Genomic DNA, 15,584 nt, shown 5'->3' on the forward strand with positions numbered 1-15,584 from the left:
CTCAGATTCCCCCTGCCCAGCACGGCTCCGGGAGGAGGGCAGCAAGCGGCTGGCGAGAGCGGTCTCACGGCAGGGGAAGTGTTCCAGCAGCCTGGGCTGGCCGGGGAGAAGAGGCCCGTCGAGTGAGGATGCAGGCTCTGCGCTACGTTTGCGGTCCACTTTTGCTCCACAGGGCAGGCAACGCCCACCCCACGCGGGCACCTGCCGCAGCAGTGGGCAGGGAGCGCCTTGCTCAGCAGCACCCTTTGCCACCGCTCCTGCCACGACCTCTGGGAGGGCGCGTCTGCGGCACCGGGGGAGGCGAGAGGCTGCCCCGCACACGCAGTTCTGAGGGAAGCAAACGGCCAAAGCCAAGCCCTCTTCCGCATCCGGGCTGGGCCGCCGCTTCCTCACGCAGCAGCAGCGGCAATTCTAGGACGGCAACAGCAACACGCTGGATGTCACGTTCGCCTGGCCGCTCCTGGAGCTTCCACTGGAAGAGCGGGGCGGTTTCTGAAGGTGGGCTGCTGTGGCCACACAAGAGGAGGGCCGTGGGAAACTCACCGGGGCTGCGGCCAGCGATTAGCGGCAAAGGCTCTGAAGATGGCCGGGAGCACGGTCCTCGCGGGCTAGGCGGACGCGAGCGAGCGAGCGAGCGCCGATCACGGAGCAGCAGCAAAGCAGCAGGAGCGGCGCTTGTGAGTGCAGCTCGGCCTTCGCTCATGGGACGGGGCCTGCGGGTCCACGGGATCCGCGGCCCTCTGCAGCGCGTGCCGCCCTGCCCGGGCAAGTGGCGCCCTTCCCAGCGCCCCCTCCTGCCAGCCCCCGCGTCTCACCTGTGGAGCTCTCTTCGCTGGAAGGGTACGTCGCCTTCCCCAGGAGCAGGTTCACCATTGTGGGGGAATTTGCTACTTTTAATGGCGTCTCTCCCCTCCTGTTAAGCTGATGAGGGTTCCCTCCGTAATGTAACAACAGCTTCACCACCTAGAGGAAGCGGAAATCATGGTCATCCGAAAGCTTGGAAAATGCTAGCACCCCGGAGACTGGCCAGACGTGCGGTGGGGCGGAGCCTGCCGGGCTGATCGGTGGAACGTGGCAGGAGCCCTGTGGCAGAGGCTCTGCTGCCCAGGTCCAACGCTCCAGCCTGCCCTGCTGCAGAGCGATGCAGAGGCAGCAGCGTTAAGCTAGGCAGGCCGCCCGGCTCATCACAGAGGAATGCCGTGCCTTCACACAGGCAGGCAGGCAGGGGCTACACCCAGTTCGTGCTCTGGGCCTGTGCGGGGTCGTGAGATACGCAAGTCCAGTTACTGGAGGCGGGCGATGGAAAGAAGAGGCTGCCGGGGGTCCTCATCCCCCGCCCTGAGTGCGAGGAGGGAGCCCAAGCACGGACGCTCGCAGCAAACTGCCGAAGGGCGTGCAGGCCTCTGCTGGTGGCCGGGGACAGGGATGGCGCCAGCGGCACCCAGCAAGGCGAGAGGCTGGCTGGGCCCAGGCCGGCGGCCAACTGCCCGAAGCAGCAAGGACTGACCTTGTAGTGCCCGTTGCTGGCTGCATCGTGCAGCGGAGTGTCGTCGTCCAGGCCCTTGGTGTTGACCTCGGCGCCTGCGGCGAGCAACTGCTTTGCCACATCGTAGTAGCCCCGGTTGCACGCCTCGTGCAACGCTGTCCAGCCTGCAAACGCACACAAACACCACGCGCGTGACGTGGGTGGCCTATTTCGGGTCAGCTATGGGGACCCACAGTCATGCTTCAGCTGAGGAGAAGGGTGGCAGCTCAGAACTCGCCGCTAGCCCTGAATTATCAGAAGCCCATCGGGGTTCCTTTGTCCCAGCATCCACTCCCAACTAGGGATAAGGAAAGAACAAGCTTCGTGAACTGGGGGAAAGCCCTTCATTCCTTACAAACCTGCAGGAGCCACCGGAATGTGCTCAAAATTCCTTCATGTGAATTCAGGACAGAGAGAGGTGAGAAACTACAATGCCACACACAGCTCCGTACAGGTTTCTAGCGACTTGGCAGCGTGGGGTGCGCGAGAGTGCGAGGGAGGAAGCAGGGCACCGAGCACTACCACACAAAACAGATTTAGCCCCCAGAATGAAACAAGCAAAAAGACAAATGGTATTTAGATGGTAATTTCCAGTTAGTGGTGTACTTGAAGCTTCCAAGAAAAAGGAAAGCTGTTTTGGGCATTCTAGGATCTTGGCTACTGGCAGTTATCTCCTACTCTCTCTCAGTTATTGAAAAGGTGTGTGTAGCCAAAATGACTTGCAATTAGTTTACACTTTCATCAGGAACCACTGCTCAGTATAGATGGCTGAGAAGGCACGGACCGCTTATTATGCGAGTACACTCGGTTCCACGGTGATGCCAGGCCTTTTCAAGTAACAACCCACTGGAGCTTCTGAATGCACAGAAAGACAAGGCAGAGGAACTAAATCCTCCCGTGAGCACATGTTAAACTTTGCCCTGGCGAAATACTAGGACTTGTGAGAGAGGTAAATCTGGATTATCTGGAGAATTAGAAAGCCCTGAACGACACCGGATGGCAAGTGATGGTAGCTGGGAGCAAGAGCACCCAGATTATAAGTTTGGTTGGCAAGTGGAAGGAAAGCGGGAGAGGTGGGAGAGGAAACGGAACAGCAGAGACGTGCCAAGGAGGACAAGTTGTGCCAAAGGTCACAGGGCTGCCACAAGCAAACGCACGTCGCCAACTTGAAACGAGGAATAGGAAGCCGCGGATGCCGGCTCCCAGAATCAAAGCAGCAGGTGGCATTCTAGGTCTTCCAAACCACTCCCCCTTCCTTTTGAGCAGAAAGATGCTGCTGCTGCTGCTGCGCCAGTAACTGCACTGAGCTGGGCCAGTGCCTATCCACAGGCTGCTGGTACCCTGCCTTGAAACACATCAGCCAAGCTCAGGCTGGGGGACTCGGGTAAGAAGACTTGTCACCTTGGGTTCCTCACAGGGGAAAAAAGGAGCGCACACATGCAGCGCAGCGACCCCCACCCCACAAGTCACGGAACGACTTCCCTCCAGAGGGATTACCTGCAAAGTCTTTCACATTGACATCCGCACCCTCAATAATGAGTTCCTTGATGCGTCGTGCATCTCCTCGAATAGCCGCCCGGTGCAACCGGGTCTCTCCGCGTTCATTTCTTTTGTTTACTTTATCTTTGGTTTTGGAGGCAGAATTAGGAGTTCCCTTCTGACAAACCGCAGACTGAGAAGGATGCTTTGGTGTTGTATCTACTGCTGGCAGGAGAGGAAGAAAAGCACATATGAAGGAGGAGCTCGAGTCGAAGCCCAAACCCCAAAGCCTTTAGAGGGAGCTGTTGCCACAGAGTTACAATCCTGCCTTCAAGCAGAGGTAATAGCTGTGAGGCGCACAGGGTGTGTGTGTGTGTGTGTGTGTGTGTGTTAATCTTCTGAAGCAGAGGAATGCCTTTGCACGCACAATGGCGATATTAATGATGGAACACTGTGATAAAGCAAATACTGTACAAAGCAGCTGTGGTCCCTCTCAGGAATGAAGGCGTCCCACATCTGAGGCATCGAGTCTCTCCTCACCAGCTGCAAGCAAAGCAATCTGGGGCAACGCCAAGCTTCTTATCTGACACACCCGACTAGATGCTTCTGAGGCCCACTGAGGCAGCCTCGGCACCTAGCAGGAGAGCCCCCCGCTTGTCTGCCGCACCTGGACTGTTTGCAGACTCCTCTGCCGTCATCTGCATGAGAAGGGCAACCTGCTGGCGCTCAGAGAGTGGATAACCCGCACGGATCCCTGAAAGCCCCATCCCAAAGAGCAGGCTGGGCTTCCGAGTTGCGGGCTCCTTCTTAATCCTCTTCCGTTCCGGACCCTGCTTTTCTGTGAAATCAAAGATAAAGAGGAATCATTTTTTGCAACTGAAACACATTCATTCTGAAGACATTTTTAAAAGCAGCTTCTGTTGCAGAGTGCATTCTTCCAGGGAATGCAAAACAGTGCCTGGATTTCCACTCCCAAAGCGGCACTCGCCTGCTCAGCTGCTGCGCTCATCAGGACTTGCCCTCCAAGGTTGCAGAGGTCTGGTCCAGAACAGGGACTTTTGCATCATGATGCAAAAGAGTTCTAATTTATACTAGAACCAGTATAAGTTAGAAAGGCACCAACCCTTTGGGGTTTTCAGCACCCAGTATAAAAACACTTTTTCCAACAACATTACCAGGAAGGCAAAATTCTATTCTGCATACAGCAATATGTGGCATTTAATTATCATCTTATCCTGTATTTTTGTATTTTGCTTAGAAATATATTTTAATGTAAGCAAGTCATAAATACTGTTAGTTAAATAAATGAATGATTTAGACATTGACTCTGCAGAGCAAGTTCTATGGTTTCTTGATTTTATTTTAGGAAATTTATAGCTTGCATTTCCATTGCTAAAAGAAATGTTTAAGTTGCCTCACATTTTTTTAAATAGCTTCATAAAAAGGTCAAAAATACAGTACTAGAATAAAGAATCACAAATGCAGTAGTATAATCAGAACCAGCATTACAAATTCATGCACAGCAAGATTAAAACCCTCTCTAAATAAAGAGGACTTAAGACAACTGCAGAGGACAGGCAGAAAGGGCCCAAATAGGCTTTGTGTGGAAAAGAATTCCATAATTCTTCTGCGGTCAGACAGAGAGCTCTCGCATGTCCCAGCCAGCTTTGCCTCAACTGTGCTGGCACACAGAAGAGATACCCACTAGCAGGGGGAAAGCAAGGATTGCACTCCTTCGGGTCATCTGGGTGCAAGCTGTTCCAGCACCCTGCATCATGCCCAGCAGCAATGTGAGAATCAATGCAGCTGTGAGTGTGACACAGTCTTTACCACACTGGAAGGAATCTCTATCGACTATCAAACGCAAAGGACAAGCATACCATCTTCATGATATTTTGGCTTTGGTCATCTTGTAGACCCATGGTGGCCTACAATATGGTTAGGGGTGTGTGCCAGGGCAGGGTTAGGGTTAGTAAAACGAGGTGTCCTGGCATGGTTTTGAGGGTTGGAATGTGTTTAGAAGGGGCAGAAATGATGAGCAGTGCAGAAAAAGCCACTCAGGGAGGGCTTTTTCAAAACCACCCCTTTCAATGGTGTTTTACCTCTATATTAGGGTTAGGGGTGTGCCCCAGGGTAGGGTTAGGGTTAGTAAAATGAGGCATCCTGGCATGGTTTTGAGGGTTGGAACGTGTTTAGAAGGGGCAGAAATGATGAGCTGTGCAGAAAAAGCTACTCAAGGAAGGCTTTTTCAAAACCGCCCCTACCTCTATATTAGGGTTAAGGGAGTCCACCAGGGTAGGGTCAAGCCAGTGGTGGCAAACCTATGGCATGCGTGCCACAGTGGGCACACAGAGCCCCCTCTTTCGGCACGCGAGCCGAGTCACCCCAGCATCGCCCCAGCAGCCGAGCATCGGGTAACAGCGCACATAGGGGCCGTGCGCATGCTCGGAAAGGAGTAGTGCCAGGCGATGACATCACGAGCCCCAACTCATTAGCTGTGACTCGTCCAAGCTTTCGCATGGCCGGTCAGTGCGCTGCCAAGGACGGATGGACAGACAGACAGACAGACATATCCTTGGACTAGCTGTGAAGTGTTTTTTCTAAACTAAAACCTCAGTATTCAGGTTGTATTGCCGTGCTGGCCCTCTGCGATCAATAAGTGGGTCCTGGGTTGCAGTTGGGTCTCTAAAGGTTCGCCACCACTGCTGCAGGCCATGCAACAAACTGCCTGTTTCAGGAGGACAAATCATTGCACCAGTTTCCTGTCGAGTCCCTTGAAATTCCAAAAGAATCAACCACAACTTGCAGCAATTCCATTACATGTTAGGAACAAATGAATAACAAGAATACTTCCCTTCATCGTTTCCATTTTGTCCAGCTTAAAATGAAGGGCGGCCAATCATCTGAGATTTATCAGTGTGCACGTCAGCCTTTCCCAGCCTGGCAGCTTCCAGATGTGTTTGACTGCAATTCCCATAACGCCCCGTTTCTATTGAGGCTGACTCAGGTGCCTCCCGTAGGAATATCAGCCGTGTGTGGCAGAAACAGACCTCTTCTGTCACTGCCTTCCCCACAGCAACCGATGTGCACGGGCCCCAGGCTTGGACATTCCGCAGAAACACAAGGACTAACGGCTAGGGACAGACTAGAGGCTTTTTAAGGCCATCTAAAATGGCTCTGCTGTATCTTGTGGCAATTAATTTCTTACAAAATGGTGTGTTATGTGAAGTACAGCAGCACAGAAAAGCGTAGCGTGTTGAGGTGACATCCCATCCAGTTGTTTCCAACATGGAGGCCTGTGAAGGATAGCCCTTCCGAACGCCCTGCCCGTGACAGCCCTGTTCGGCTCTTGCAAATCCGAGGCGACGCATAATCTGGGGGACATGATGATTATACATGGTGTGGAGAAAACAGACAGGGAGAAAAATCACCTTTCCGTTTCCTCAACACTGAGCATTACAGTCTCATCCTGACTGCTGGGAGATTCGCGGCGGATCAGGTGCTGCCCCAAAGCTGCCTCTGAACAAAGCATAGTTGGAACTCTGGAGTGCGCTCTGAAAGGGGAAAGCTGTTGAGTGGCTCGGAGCTAGCGCTGCATCAGAGGCTCTGAGCAAGCCAAGGGACGCCAGCAGCAGGCGGGACACAAGCAGGACGGCGCTTGGCCTGAGTTCCACACTGTGGGCTTCCCATGGGCTGATCGCAGTGTGGCAGGCTGCTGGACAGGTTAGGCCTGGTCCATCCCACAGCTCCCCTCTTGTTCTGGGTGGGCCTCCCAGGCATTCTGCGAGAGTCCTTCTTATGCTGACTATCTGTGTTGGGTTCTCTGGCAGGCTGCACCCCTCTCTGGAAGCTTGCTGGAGGGAGGGATAGAAATCCTGCAGAAAACCCCAAACAAAAGCCCAAAGCAGCTCCCTACTGCCCTCTCTTGGCCCCTTTTCGCATCAAACGCAAACTCTGAAAAGGAGGCGGCAAAACTGGCACGACAGCTCAGATCAATACGCTGAAACTCTTACTGCTGTTTGGAACATGAAATAAAGGTGATCTGGTGTAGCTGGAGGACCTTTTAATGGTCTGAAGCATCTAATTTTCACAGGAGTACTTTTCAAGTGCCATTTACCCAGGCACTACAGAAGGACTTATTTAATACAGCTCAAGGCTTCATGCCTTCCTGTAGAAGGAAACAAAACAAGCTCCGTTTGAGGGCAATAACATTCAAGATGCACGATGGCACCTGCCCCTGACCCCACTGCTGGGGGGCGAGGGTGCTCTGCTTAGAGCAACCACCTTTTCGCAGACATCTCTGCGCACCTTCCAGATGTGGCCCCACCAAAACGCTTGCAAGGATCCCTAAAACGACTCAAAGCCAGAAGAACAGATGCACATTGACCTCCGCAATCCCACCTCTCTGCTTTTACCCAATTCCGTTAGCTTCCGAAGTGTTAACATCTGTCAGTCAGCCCAACTTTGCCTTTCTACCAGGCAAGCCCTTTTTCTGAGAAATGTTCCCTCGACTGCATCACCAACCATCTCTATTCTGGCTATTTTTCTGTATTTGTGGGCCATTTATCTAGTGGTAAACATAGGTGGAAATTCAGCTATTAAGTATGGCAAGTGGTTGTGGCTTAACCTCCTTTATGTGTTTTTTTTGGGGGGGGGCATACACATGTCTGCAACAACAGGGAAGGGGGGATAAGGCAATGGCTTCCTGTTTACAACCATTTCCTTTGATGTTCTAAAAATGCAAAGCTTTTTAATGAATAGCTATCTGATACCCTCTATCCAGTTGGATTCTGCACTCAGGAAGCAGTTTAATGACCATTTACAGGCATAAATTCATAAAGTCAACAGGACCACCCTGGTGTAAGCAATTGCTGGCCAAGATAACACATGGCTTAATTAGAGCCGGCATTTGCTATGATTCTCAATACCTGCTCTTACTGCAAGGATTAAGCATGGAAGTGCAGAGAACAAACCAATCGCCGGCCCATATCTGAAGTGGACTGTGTCTCCATGCGGGTCGCTGGAGAGCACAAAAGGGAGGGCTGCTGCCTCACGTCCTGCTGGCGGGCTGGCCAGAGGTCCGTGCAGCTGCTGCGGGAACAGAATGCAGGCCCTGACCGGTCTGTGGCCTGACTGGAGACCAGAGAGCATGCCGCACGCCTGAGCCACATGCCTGCAAGAACGGGCAAGCATCCCCCCGCCCCTGGCCACCGTCTGGCCACAACCACTCCTATGTACCGGGGACACGCCTGCGGTCCTTGCAGGCTGGTTTCCGGGAAAGCCTCGCAGCAAGAACTCAATTTAAATTCCATAACAATGAAAGTATAATTGTGGCGTTAAACCAGTCACAGAGTTAAACAAAGCAGCTTAAAAGATATGAGGAAATTAAAATGCCTTTGCCCAGTGATGAAATGAAGTCAAGGCAGGTGCTGGGTGAGCCGCTCTGGAGAGGAACTGCCACTGATGCGCCCCTCTCCTCTGCAGCCCCCCAGCATACCCACGACCTGACTCCAGCAAACTTTTCCAAGTCCACGTGGGAACAAGCGGAGAGGGGCATTCCTTGACGTGCCCGGGCCCCGAAGCCCACAGAAAGCTGGCCTGCATTATCCAGGCTATCCAATCTGTGGTGGATGTGAACAGCTTTACCTTTAAAATGAGGACAAGCATTCACAAAGCGGCACTAACCATTCCTCCCTATCTTTTACTGGCCAGGCTGCATGAGGCCCTGAACTGCTCCGGAAAGATTTAATGGGTGGACCAGGTCATCCAGGTCAGAGGACAAGCCTGCACACTTGTTCTAAAAATGAAACAAAAAGTGTGATTTTCTGAAGAATGACTGCAGATTCTAAAAACATATTTTGTTTGTGGTACCCCTGATAAGAAGGTCAGAAGTGGAACCCTCAGAATGGAGGGAAGGTTGAGGATGTTTATAAGACATGAACATCAGGCAGCTGATCAACCCACTCGATGGAATTGTTACAGGGCTTACAGAAGTCCGCTCCAAGCAGACCCAAGACCAACTGCGCAGCAGAAGCGGAGCCTGGTGGCCCACTTGGAATCTTGGGGCTGCCGGCCTTTACCTGTGGGTGGAAGCCAGCTTCTCTACACAAGGCTGTCTGCAGCAAATAATCTGGGCCAGATAGCAGGGAGCTTGGGAATCAAGGGAGCTGCATCAAACATGCTTGCAAATGTCCTGATTTTTAGGTCTCCTTTGAGATGTTCAGGGGAGAATAATTCACGCAGAGCATGTCAGACTGTCTTTATATTGATGTGCAAACAGACCTCAGTTCTCCATGCATGTATATGGACAGGCAGGCAGGCAGGCAGAGCTTCCATACTGCAGCAACCCCAAGAACTACAGTGGTGTGAGCCAGGGGAGAGAAATGGGCACTCTATGTGGATAGCAAGCTGACCAGTAGCAAGGATTTCTATACACATTGAATATTTTCAAGGAAAAAATATCACTGGTGGTACCACTATAACAGGATAAACAACAAAAGCACAGCAAGGCCCTCACAATCTGAGGCTTTTCTACAAGAGACAGGCTAAGTGAAACGGAAGGTTCATAGGTGCTGAAGGGTTATTTTCTGAGTGTTCTCGCACAAATGAGTTTATAATTCAAGTAGGAATGTTTTCATTAATATTACTCAACCGCTACAGGGCTGTCAGACCATGCCTTCAATCATCTCCCAACTACAATCCCTGCAAAGTTTGACTGAGAATTCTAAATTTTTAATTGCACCATCTCTGCATCTGCAATAAATTCCTTCTCTACAGAGCACATTCGAAGCATGCAATCAATAAGGATAAAAATAAACCGGAGAGACTTCCGCACTCTTGCTTTTACATGCTGGAATTGGACAGATGGGCTGGAGAGAGGGAAGGTGGGCATGGGGAGGTGCTTGCTTTGCATACTCCACGGAAAGGAACCTTGTGGTTACAAGAAGCACAAGGCAGGGACTGAGTCCCAGTTTCTGCATTTGTTTGCTGTGTGGGGTTCGGGATCTTTGCATCTCTTTTGGCAGCTCATTTTTCTTATTTAGGAAGTGGAGACACAGTTCCCATTACTGGATGTGAAATGTCGCAAGATCCCCAGACTCAAGAAGACAGGGCAATACCCAGAATTTTCACCTCACTGAGTGGCGGACCAGTCTCAGTTCGCTGTAGTATAAAGGTTAAAGTCTACCTTGGGAATTCTGGGCTCAAAACTGCCTACACCTGCTTGCCTGGGAAGGGCAGGGATCTCTGTTGTGGGGGTGGGAAACAGTGCTGGCATTAGAAAAATCATGGTGGGGGGAGGCCTTTTAGAACCGGAATGCTGGATATACCGCAGCGCGATAGGAAACGCAGCACAACAAAGAGATTAAAACACTTCCCCATAGAACTGAACGACAAATCACGGCACTTGCCTTGCTGAATGTGAGCTCCAGCAAGTTCACACTCTCAGCTCGTCGCCCAGCCCGATTTGGTTGAAACAAGCTATTTTTGCCCTGCCTGCCTCCTTGTCTACAGTCATCAGCCAGAGTCTTTGCTGAGGAGGGGACACCGCTCACTGCTGAAGCAAGGCTGGGCACGCAGCGGGGTCCAGGGGCAGCCCCTGCCATCTCCAGGTGGGGCTGCCAAAGGTTCTGCCAGAAGCGCCGAGCAGCTCTGCTGGCAGACGGTGTCGACAATAAAGGGTGAGGCGGACCAAGGGGGACTGCTTCCTGTGTTCCTAAGTCATCACTTCCCTTCATGGCCTTCGTCATCCCCCAGTCCCTTGCTTCCAAGCTCTGTGAAGAGGTCTGAATGAATTTTCTATGCCGTGTGAAGTGGCTCTGGTGTGTGGCTTATTTCAAAGGCTGATGTGTGCTTTCTGGACAAAGATGACTTTCAGGGTTTCAGGATTCATTCAGAGAGGCCCACGCTTTGCTCTGGGTCTCTGAAGTCCTAGAAACAATTCTGTGGAGCTGTTCTGGACATGCTTGGGCCTGCCTCCCCGCAAAGCTGCAAACATAAGGAACAGGAAGGCTGACCTCTGCTCGCAAAGCGCCGATGCACCACAAAGGAGAAACGGCACAAGCTGGGCACTCTGCCTGCCTTCCGATCTTATAACATCCAAGGAAAACATAGAAAGACGTATGCAAAAGGAGTGGCACACTTCAAGCCGAGACTGGGCAGCCAGTCTGGGGCACTGGGCAGCCTTGGCTGTAGCTACAGCCATAAAAAGAATGGTCAAGATAACCAAGTGCCGCCCATTTCAAGCATCTGTTGCTATTTTCTAACCTGCACGTTTCCACTCATTCTGATTGATACGCAAAGCATGTCAGGTCAGTATCAAAACAAGAAACAGCGGCACACAGGAGACTTATCTCCCCAAGACTAGCCGAAACAGGACGACCGGCACGCTCGTCAAAGACAGCACTGCTCAGAAGAGCCGGCCTGCAAGCGAGCAGGTTTTAACTAGCAGCCTGGGTTGCTCATATCAAATGCAAATGCTTGAAAGTGCTTAAGTATACTGAAATCTCAGCACGGAAGAATTAAATCCTCATGCTGCTCCTCAAAGAGACTGACTTCAGCTGTCACATGAACCGACCACCAAGAAAAGCAACTGCACCAGTAAGGCCTGCCTTTATAGGCAACAGCAGGATGGACTGATTTAAATTAAGGCAATTTAAAACCATTGATTTAAACCAAGTTTTCCATTTTGAAATAAAGCTTATTTCCTGAACAAGCATGCATGCTAAAACCGGGCTCCCATCAGTCTAAAAATGTATTTGCAACTAAGTACAGCCCTTATACAACCTAGCAACATAATCCAATACAACAAGAGTCCCCAACCTTTAGGCTCAACAGGTACGCCAAGAATTTTGATTGTGTTGTCATCAGTCTCACAACATAACTGCCACAGGAGGGTCTGCCTATTTGCAGAACTGCTGCAATGGTGGGGGGGGGGGGGGGGGGCTGGCTGCAGAAAGGCAAACCAATCCAACTAAAAGTAAAGTAACACCCCATGAAATACACAGCTGCTATTCTGCCCCTGCATTTTACTGCTGCAACATCCACAGCACAAAAAGCAAACTGAGGATTAGACAGACACGACCTGGTTGAGAAGCTGCATACAAAGTACAAACGAGCCACAAATGACAAACCACAGATTTGCTTCCACAGACCACAACAAAATACGAATCTCACTGAAAAGCCTGGTAGGTTAGGCTGGGAGCCCGTGACTGACCCCTGGTCCCTCAGTGCGCTTCCTGGCTGAGCAAACTAGACCCGGAGTCCCACACCGAGACTCTCACACTGACTAGCCAGTGGAGTCTCATACCTGCAGACTGAACGTACACAGCCCTAGCGCAGCACTTGGAGGCAAAATGATCTTCCCTGCCCCATCGCTGGGATCCCGTGCATACAAATTCTGAAGTAAATCTCACGGAACACCATGGGGAACGTGGACACAGGATGGGGCTTTACGTGCTGAAAACTTTCCCAAAGCAAGGGAAAGGGATGGGAGTTAAGAAAAAAAGAGCTTTTCACCTAAAGATGGAAAGTAACTTCCCAGCTATTACAGTTGGTAAAGCAAGACCAACAACAGCTGAGCTCTGGTGGGCTGAGAGACACAGGAAGAGGGCAACCCTGTCTCCTGGAGATCCAGGAGGACAGCTGCTGGGTATCCACACTTGCGCCAACTTGCCAGTTACTGGGACCAGTAAAAACCCACCATAATATAAACTGCTTTTATTCCCAGTTCCCACCCCCTTATTTTCCTCTTTTACACAGAAAAGTGGCTTAACTCTGTTAGGCATATTATGATCATGATGTATTTTTTAAAAATATGGCATATATGCACATCCGCATTACACTGACATTCCTCTTAAACCTGCTTACTTAACTGTAAACATATGGTGACTAGATCGGAACATCGAAAGTACTGGAAAAATCCTATTTAAACGTAAAGAGCACCCACACTGAAATTAGCTGGCACACCTTCCACAGAACAGCCACAAGAACCATGAGCCACCACTCATCAGACTCCGTCCTGCTTGCAAGTAAGGGGTTAAGTCTGCTTTCGGTTGCCCAGAGAGTTTTGGCAAAGTCAACCAAGTGTAACAGTAAAACCCATAGCTGGCCTGGAAGCAAGTATGCATGTAAACAGGAAGGACAAAGGGGGGGGGGGGGGGAAAACTGGCTAGAGAGTGTAAAGGATGTGCTGTCATCCTTGCAGTGGGTTTCAGAAACCAAGAGAGAAAGCTCCACTCAGAGCTTCTGCTCCCTGAAGAATGTGCAGGAGGCAGAAAGTGGGCTCGGGGGCAAAATGCACTGCGGGACACGCAGGAGAGCTGGGAGGCAAGGATGTGCCCCCCCCCACACACCCTCCGTTCTCTTGGGTCTCCCACAGTTGCACCGAATTTGCACCAGGGACAGCGAAGCGCCGTGGATTTAAAACTCACCTGTGCTATCTCACTCTTGCTACTATTACTTTGCTCCATCTGCAGAACAGGAAACTGCAGGTGCTTGGAAGGTCAGAAGGTATCCAGTGTTTTCTCAGAATGTCAGTGGCCTGAAATAATTTCCATAAGCGAACAGGATAATTTAGCCAAATACTGCCTAAGATGGGAAGGGGAGAACCCTGGACAAGGGCTTCCCTTTCTGCTTTCACACAGATTCCCACAAAGCCACCTCTCTGCTGCCCAGAAGACAACGCAAAGGTATACCGCTACCGAAGCATCTAGGTCAAGCCAAGCCAAATTCCTCATTTAAAATTCCTTGCCCATCCTTTGAAGCCCCTTCTGAGTTTTCTGTTTCAGGCATTTCTTTAAGGTTTACTCCCGCCTCTTCAGTACAAGATATAGCACGGACCTGCCAAGATGTCTATATGGCCTGGGCAGATTCCAAAAGCGTTGTCTTCTGCCACGTGGATAGGCAAACCCGTCACGTGTGACATACAACCAGAGAGCTGCTTCAAATCTTTTGACAAGTGAATTTTCAGGGTCTAAGAGAAAGAGTGGTACAGGAATGCAGTTCTGAGGTCAATAAAGGCTCTGCCCCCTCACCTTGGGAATGTTCCAGGGCACACATTAAGATTTCAAAATCTGTATTATACAGACTTGTACAGCTTTTAATTTGGAATGCCAAACTGCCTGGTTGTCATAAGCGCCTCAACATGCTGTGTTAAATTTAGCACAATGTGGAGGCCTAAGAGCAGAGATGAGGGGAAGAGAAACCTGAGGGAGGAATAAAAGGCAGCAGCTGTAAACAAAAAGGTCACATTGACGTCTGAGCACCAGAAGGAAGGACGCTCCGAAGCAACACTGCACCCAACTTATTGCAAAAGATGGGGCCTCCTACAGCATGAAAGCATCAGTGAACAGACACGGTGATACAAGCCCAGGCAGATGGTACCCCAACAGCCACTTACAGGTTGTCCTGTAAAAAGACTTTCGATTTCAAGGGTGCATTCCCAAGTACAGAGCCAAACAAAGGATCAATAAGAATAAATTAAGAGTTGTGCAGACGGTGAGCAAAGATGGATTATGCCCCTGGGAGGAAGCACAAGGCAGACCCTGCTCTTCTTATTCACAGCCTCACATACAGTCTGTGATTCATTCTTACCACACAACAATGCTTGTCATTAGCAAATTTCGGTTCAGATGGAAGGCAGTGGGTGCTACCTGAGCATGGGCAAGATTCAGAGGAAGGAACTGCAGTGTGCGGCTGGAGCCACAGTTTCCACAGGTAGCCGTGCATACTGAGAGAAACCAGGAAGGGGAGGGGTCCTGTGCAGGGAGAGCAAGAGCAAGAGCAGAGATAGGCAGCGCTGGGTAATGCAAAATGCATAAAACATACAACCAGAATAGTCAGAACGCGGGAGGAGGAGGAGGGGTCAGGAGCCAGAGGAATAGGAAGGCACGCTAATCGGCACGCCATGATTAGTGTTACCTGACAAGGGGGGAGAAAAGACACAGGTTCTTTCTTGATCCCAAGTAAGAAGGTGCCAGACAGGTCAGCAGCCTGGGGGCTGGAAGCAGCCAGGGGAGAGTAGGATCTAAAGGACCACAAGACAGTCCAGGGGCCAGAACAAGGCCCCGGCTTCTGCAAAAAGGAGGGAGCGGGTTGTGACATTCTCCTAGCAAAAGGAAGCTGGATGGTAACGTTTCCTAATGCCATGGACAGCTGAAGCCTGGAATGCCCCACATACGTGGGAAGTTCTCCAAAAAACAAACATATCGTATGCCTGAAACGTGATGCAATCTCCTACATGGCTGGAATACTCTTTTTAGCCCTGAACCAGGCTGATGTCCTCATTACAGAACAAAGGTGTGTGGACCCAGGCATTAACCTTTTAACTATTGCCTTTCACGGAGGAGGCTGGTGCCCCATGAGTATCTTAACACATGGTCTATGAAAGTTTGACGGATTGCCCTGTTTTGCCTATAAAAAAGGGGATGATTTCACATTAGGTTTTAAGACTTCTCCATCAAATTTAAGGCAAACAAAAATTTCAACTAAACTTCTAGAAGGCATCCCAGCAAAAGTTAGCTTAGCCAAGGGGGCTCGCAAAAGCATTCAGGTTTTTGCCTGCATCCTATTGATCAATGCA

At 50.7% G+C, this 15,584-nt stretch overlaps 1 protein-coding gene across 5 annotated transcripts in view; it reads right to left on the reverse strand.

Moving 5' to 3' along the window:
- The window catches only part of ANKRD11 (ankyrin repeat domain 11), a 142,638-nt gene that overhangs the window by 13,745 nt on the left and 113,309 nt on the right, over positions 1–15,584 (reverse strand). For 4 of the 5 annotated variants that reach the window (XM_044427817.1, XM_044427816.1, XM_044427818.1 and 1 more), the window contains exons 5-8: positions 3,672–3,842; positions 3,023–3,229; positions 1,508–1,650; positions 816–963 (exon numbers count right to left, since the gene is read on the reverse strand). In XM_044427817.1, the coding sequence (XP_044283752.1) occupies positions 816–963; positions 1,508–1,650; positions 3,023–3,229; positions 3,672–3,842 (669 nt within the window). The remainder of the gene's footprint in view (positions 1–815; positions 964–1,507; positions 1,651–3,022; positions 3,230–3,671; positions 3,843–15,584) is intronic. The other variant, XM_044427820.1, reaches the window with a different exon arrangement.

The sequence above is a fragment of the Varanus komodoensis genome, unplaced genomic scaffold (genome assembly GCF_004798865.1).
Source record: "Varanus komodoensis strain SLA01 unplaced genomic scaffold, ASM479886v1 scaffold19, whole genome shotgun sequence".
NCBI classification, from domain to species: Eukaryota; Metazoa; Chordata; class Lepidosauria; order Squamata; family Varanidae; genus Varanus; species Varanus komodoensis.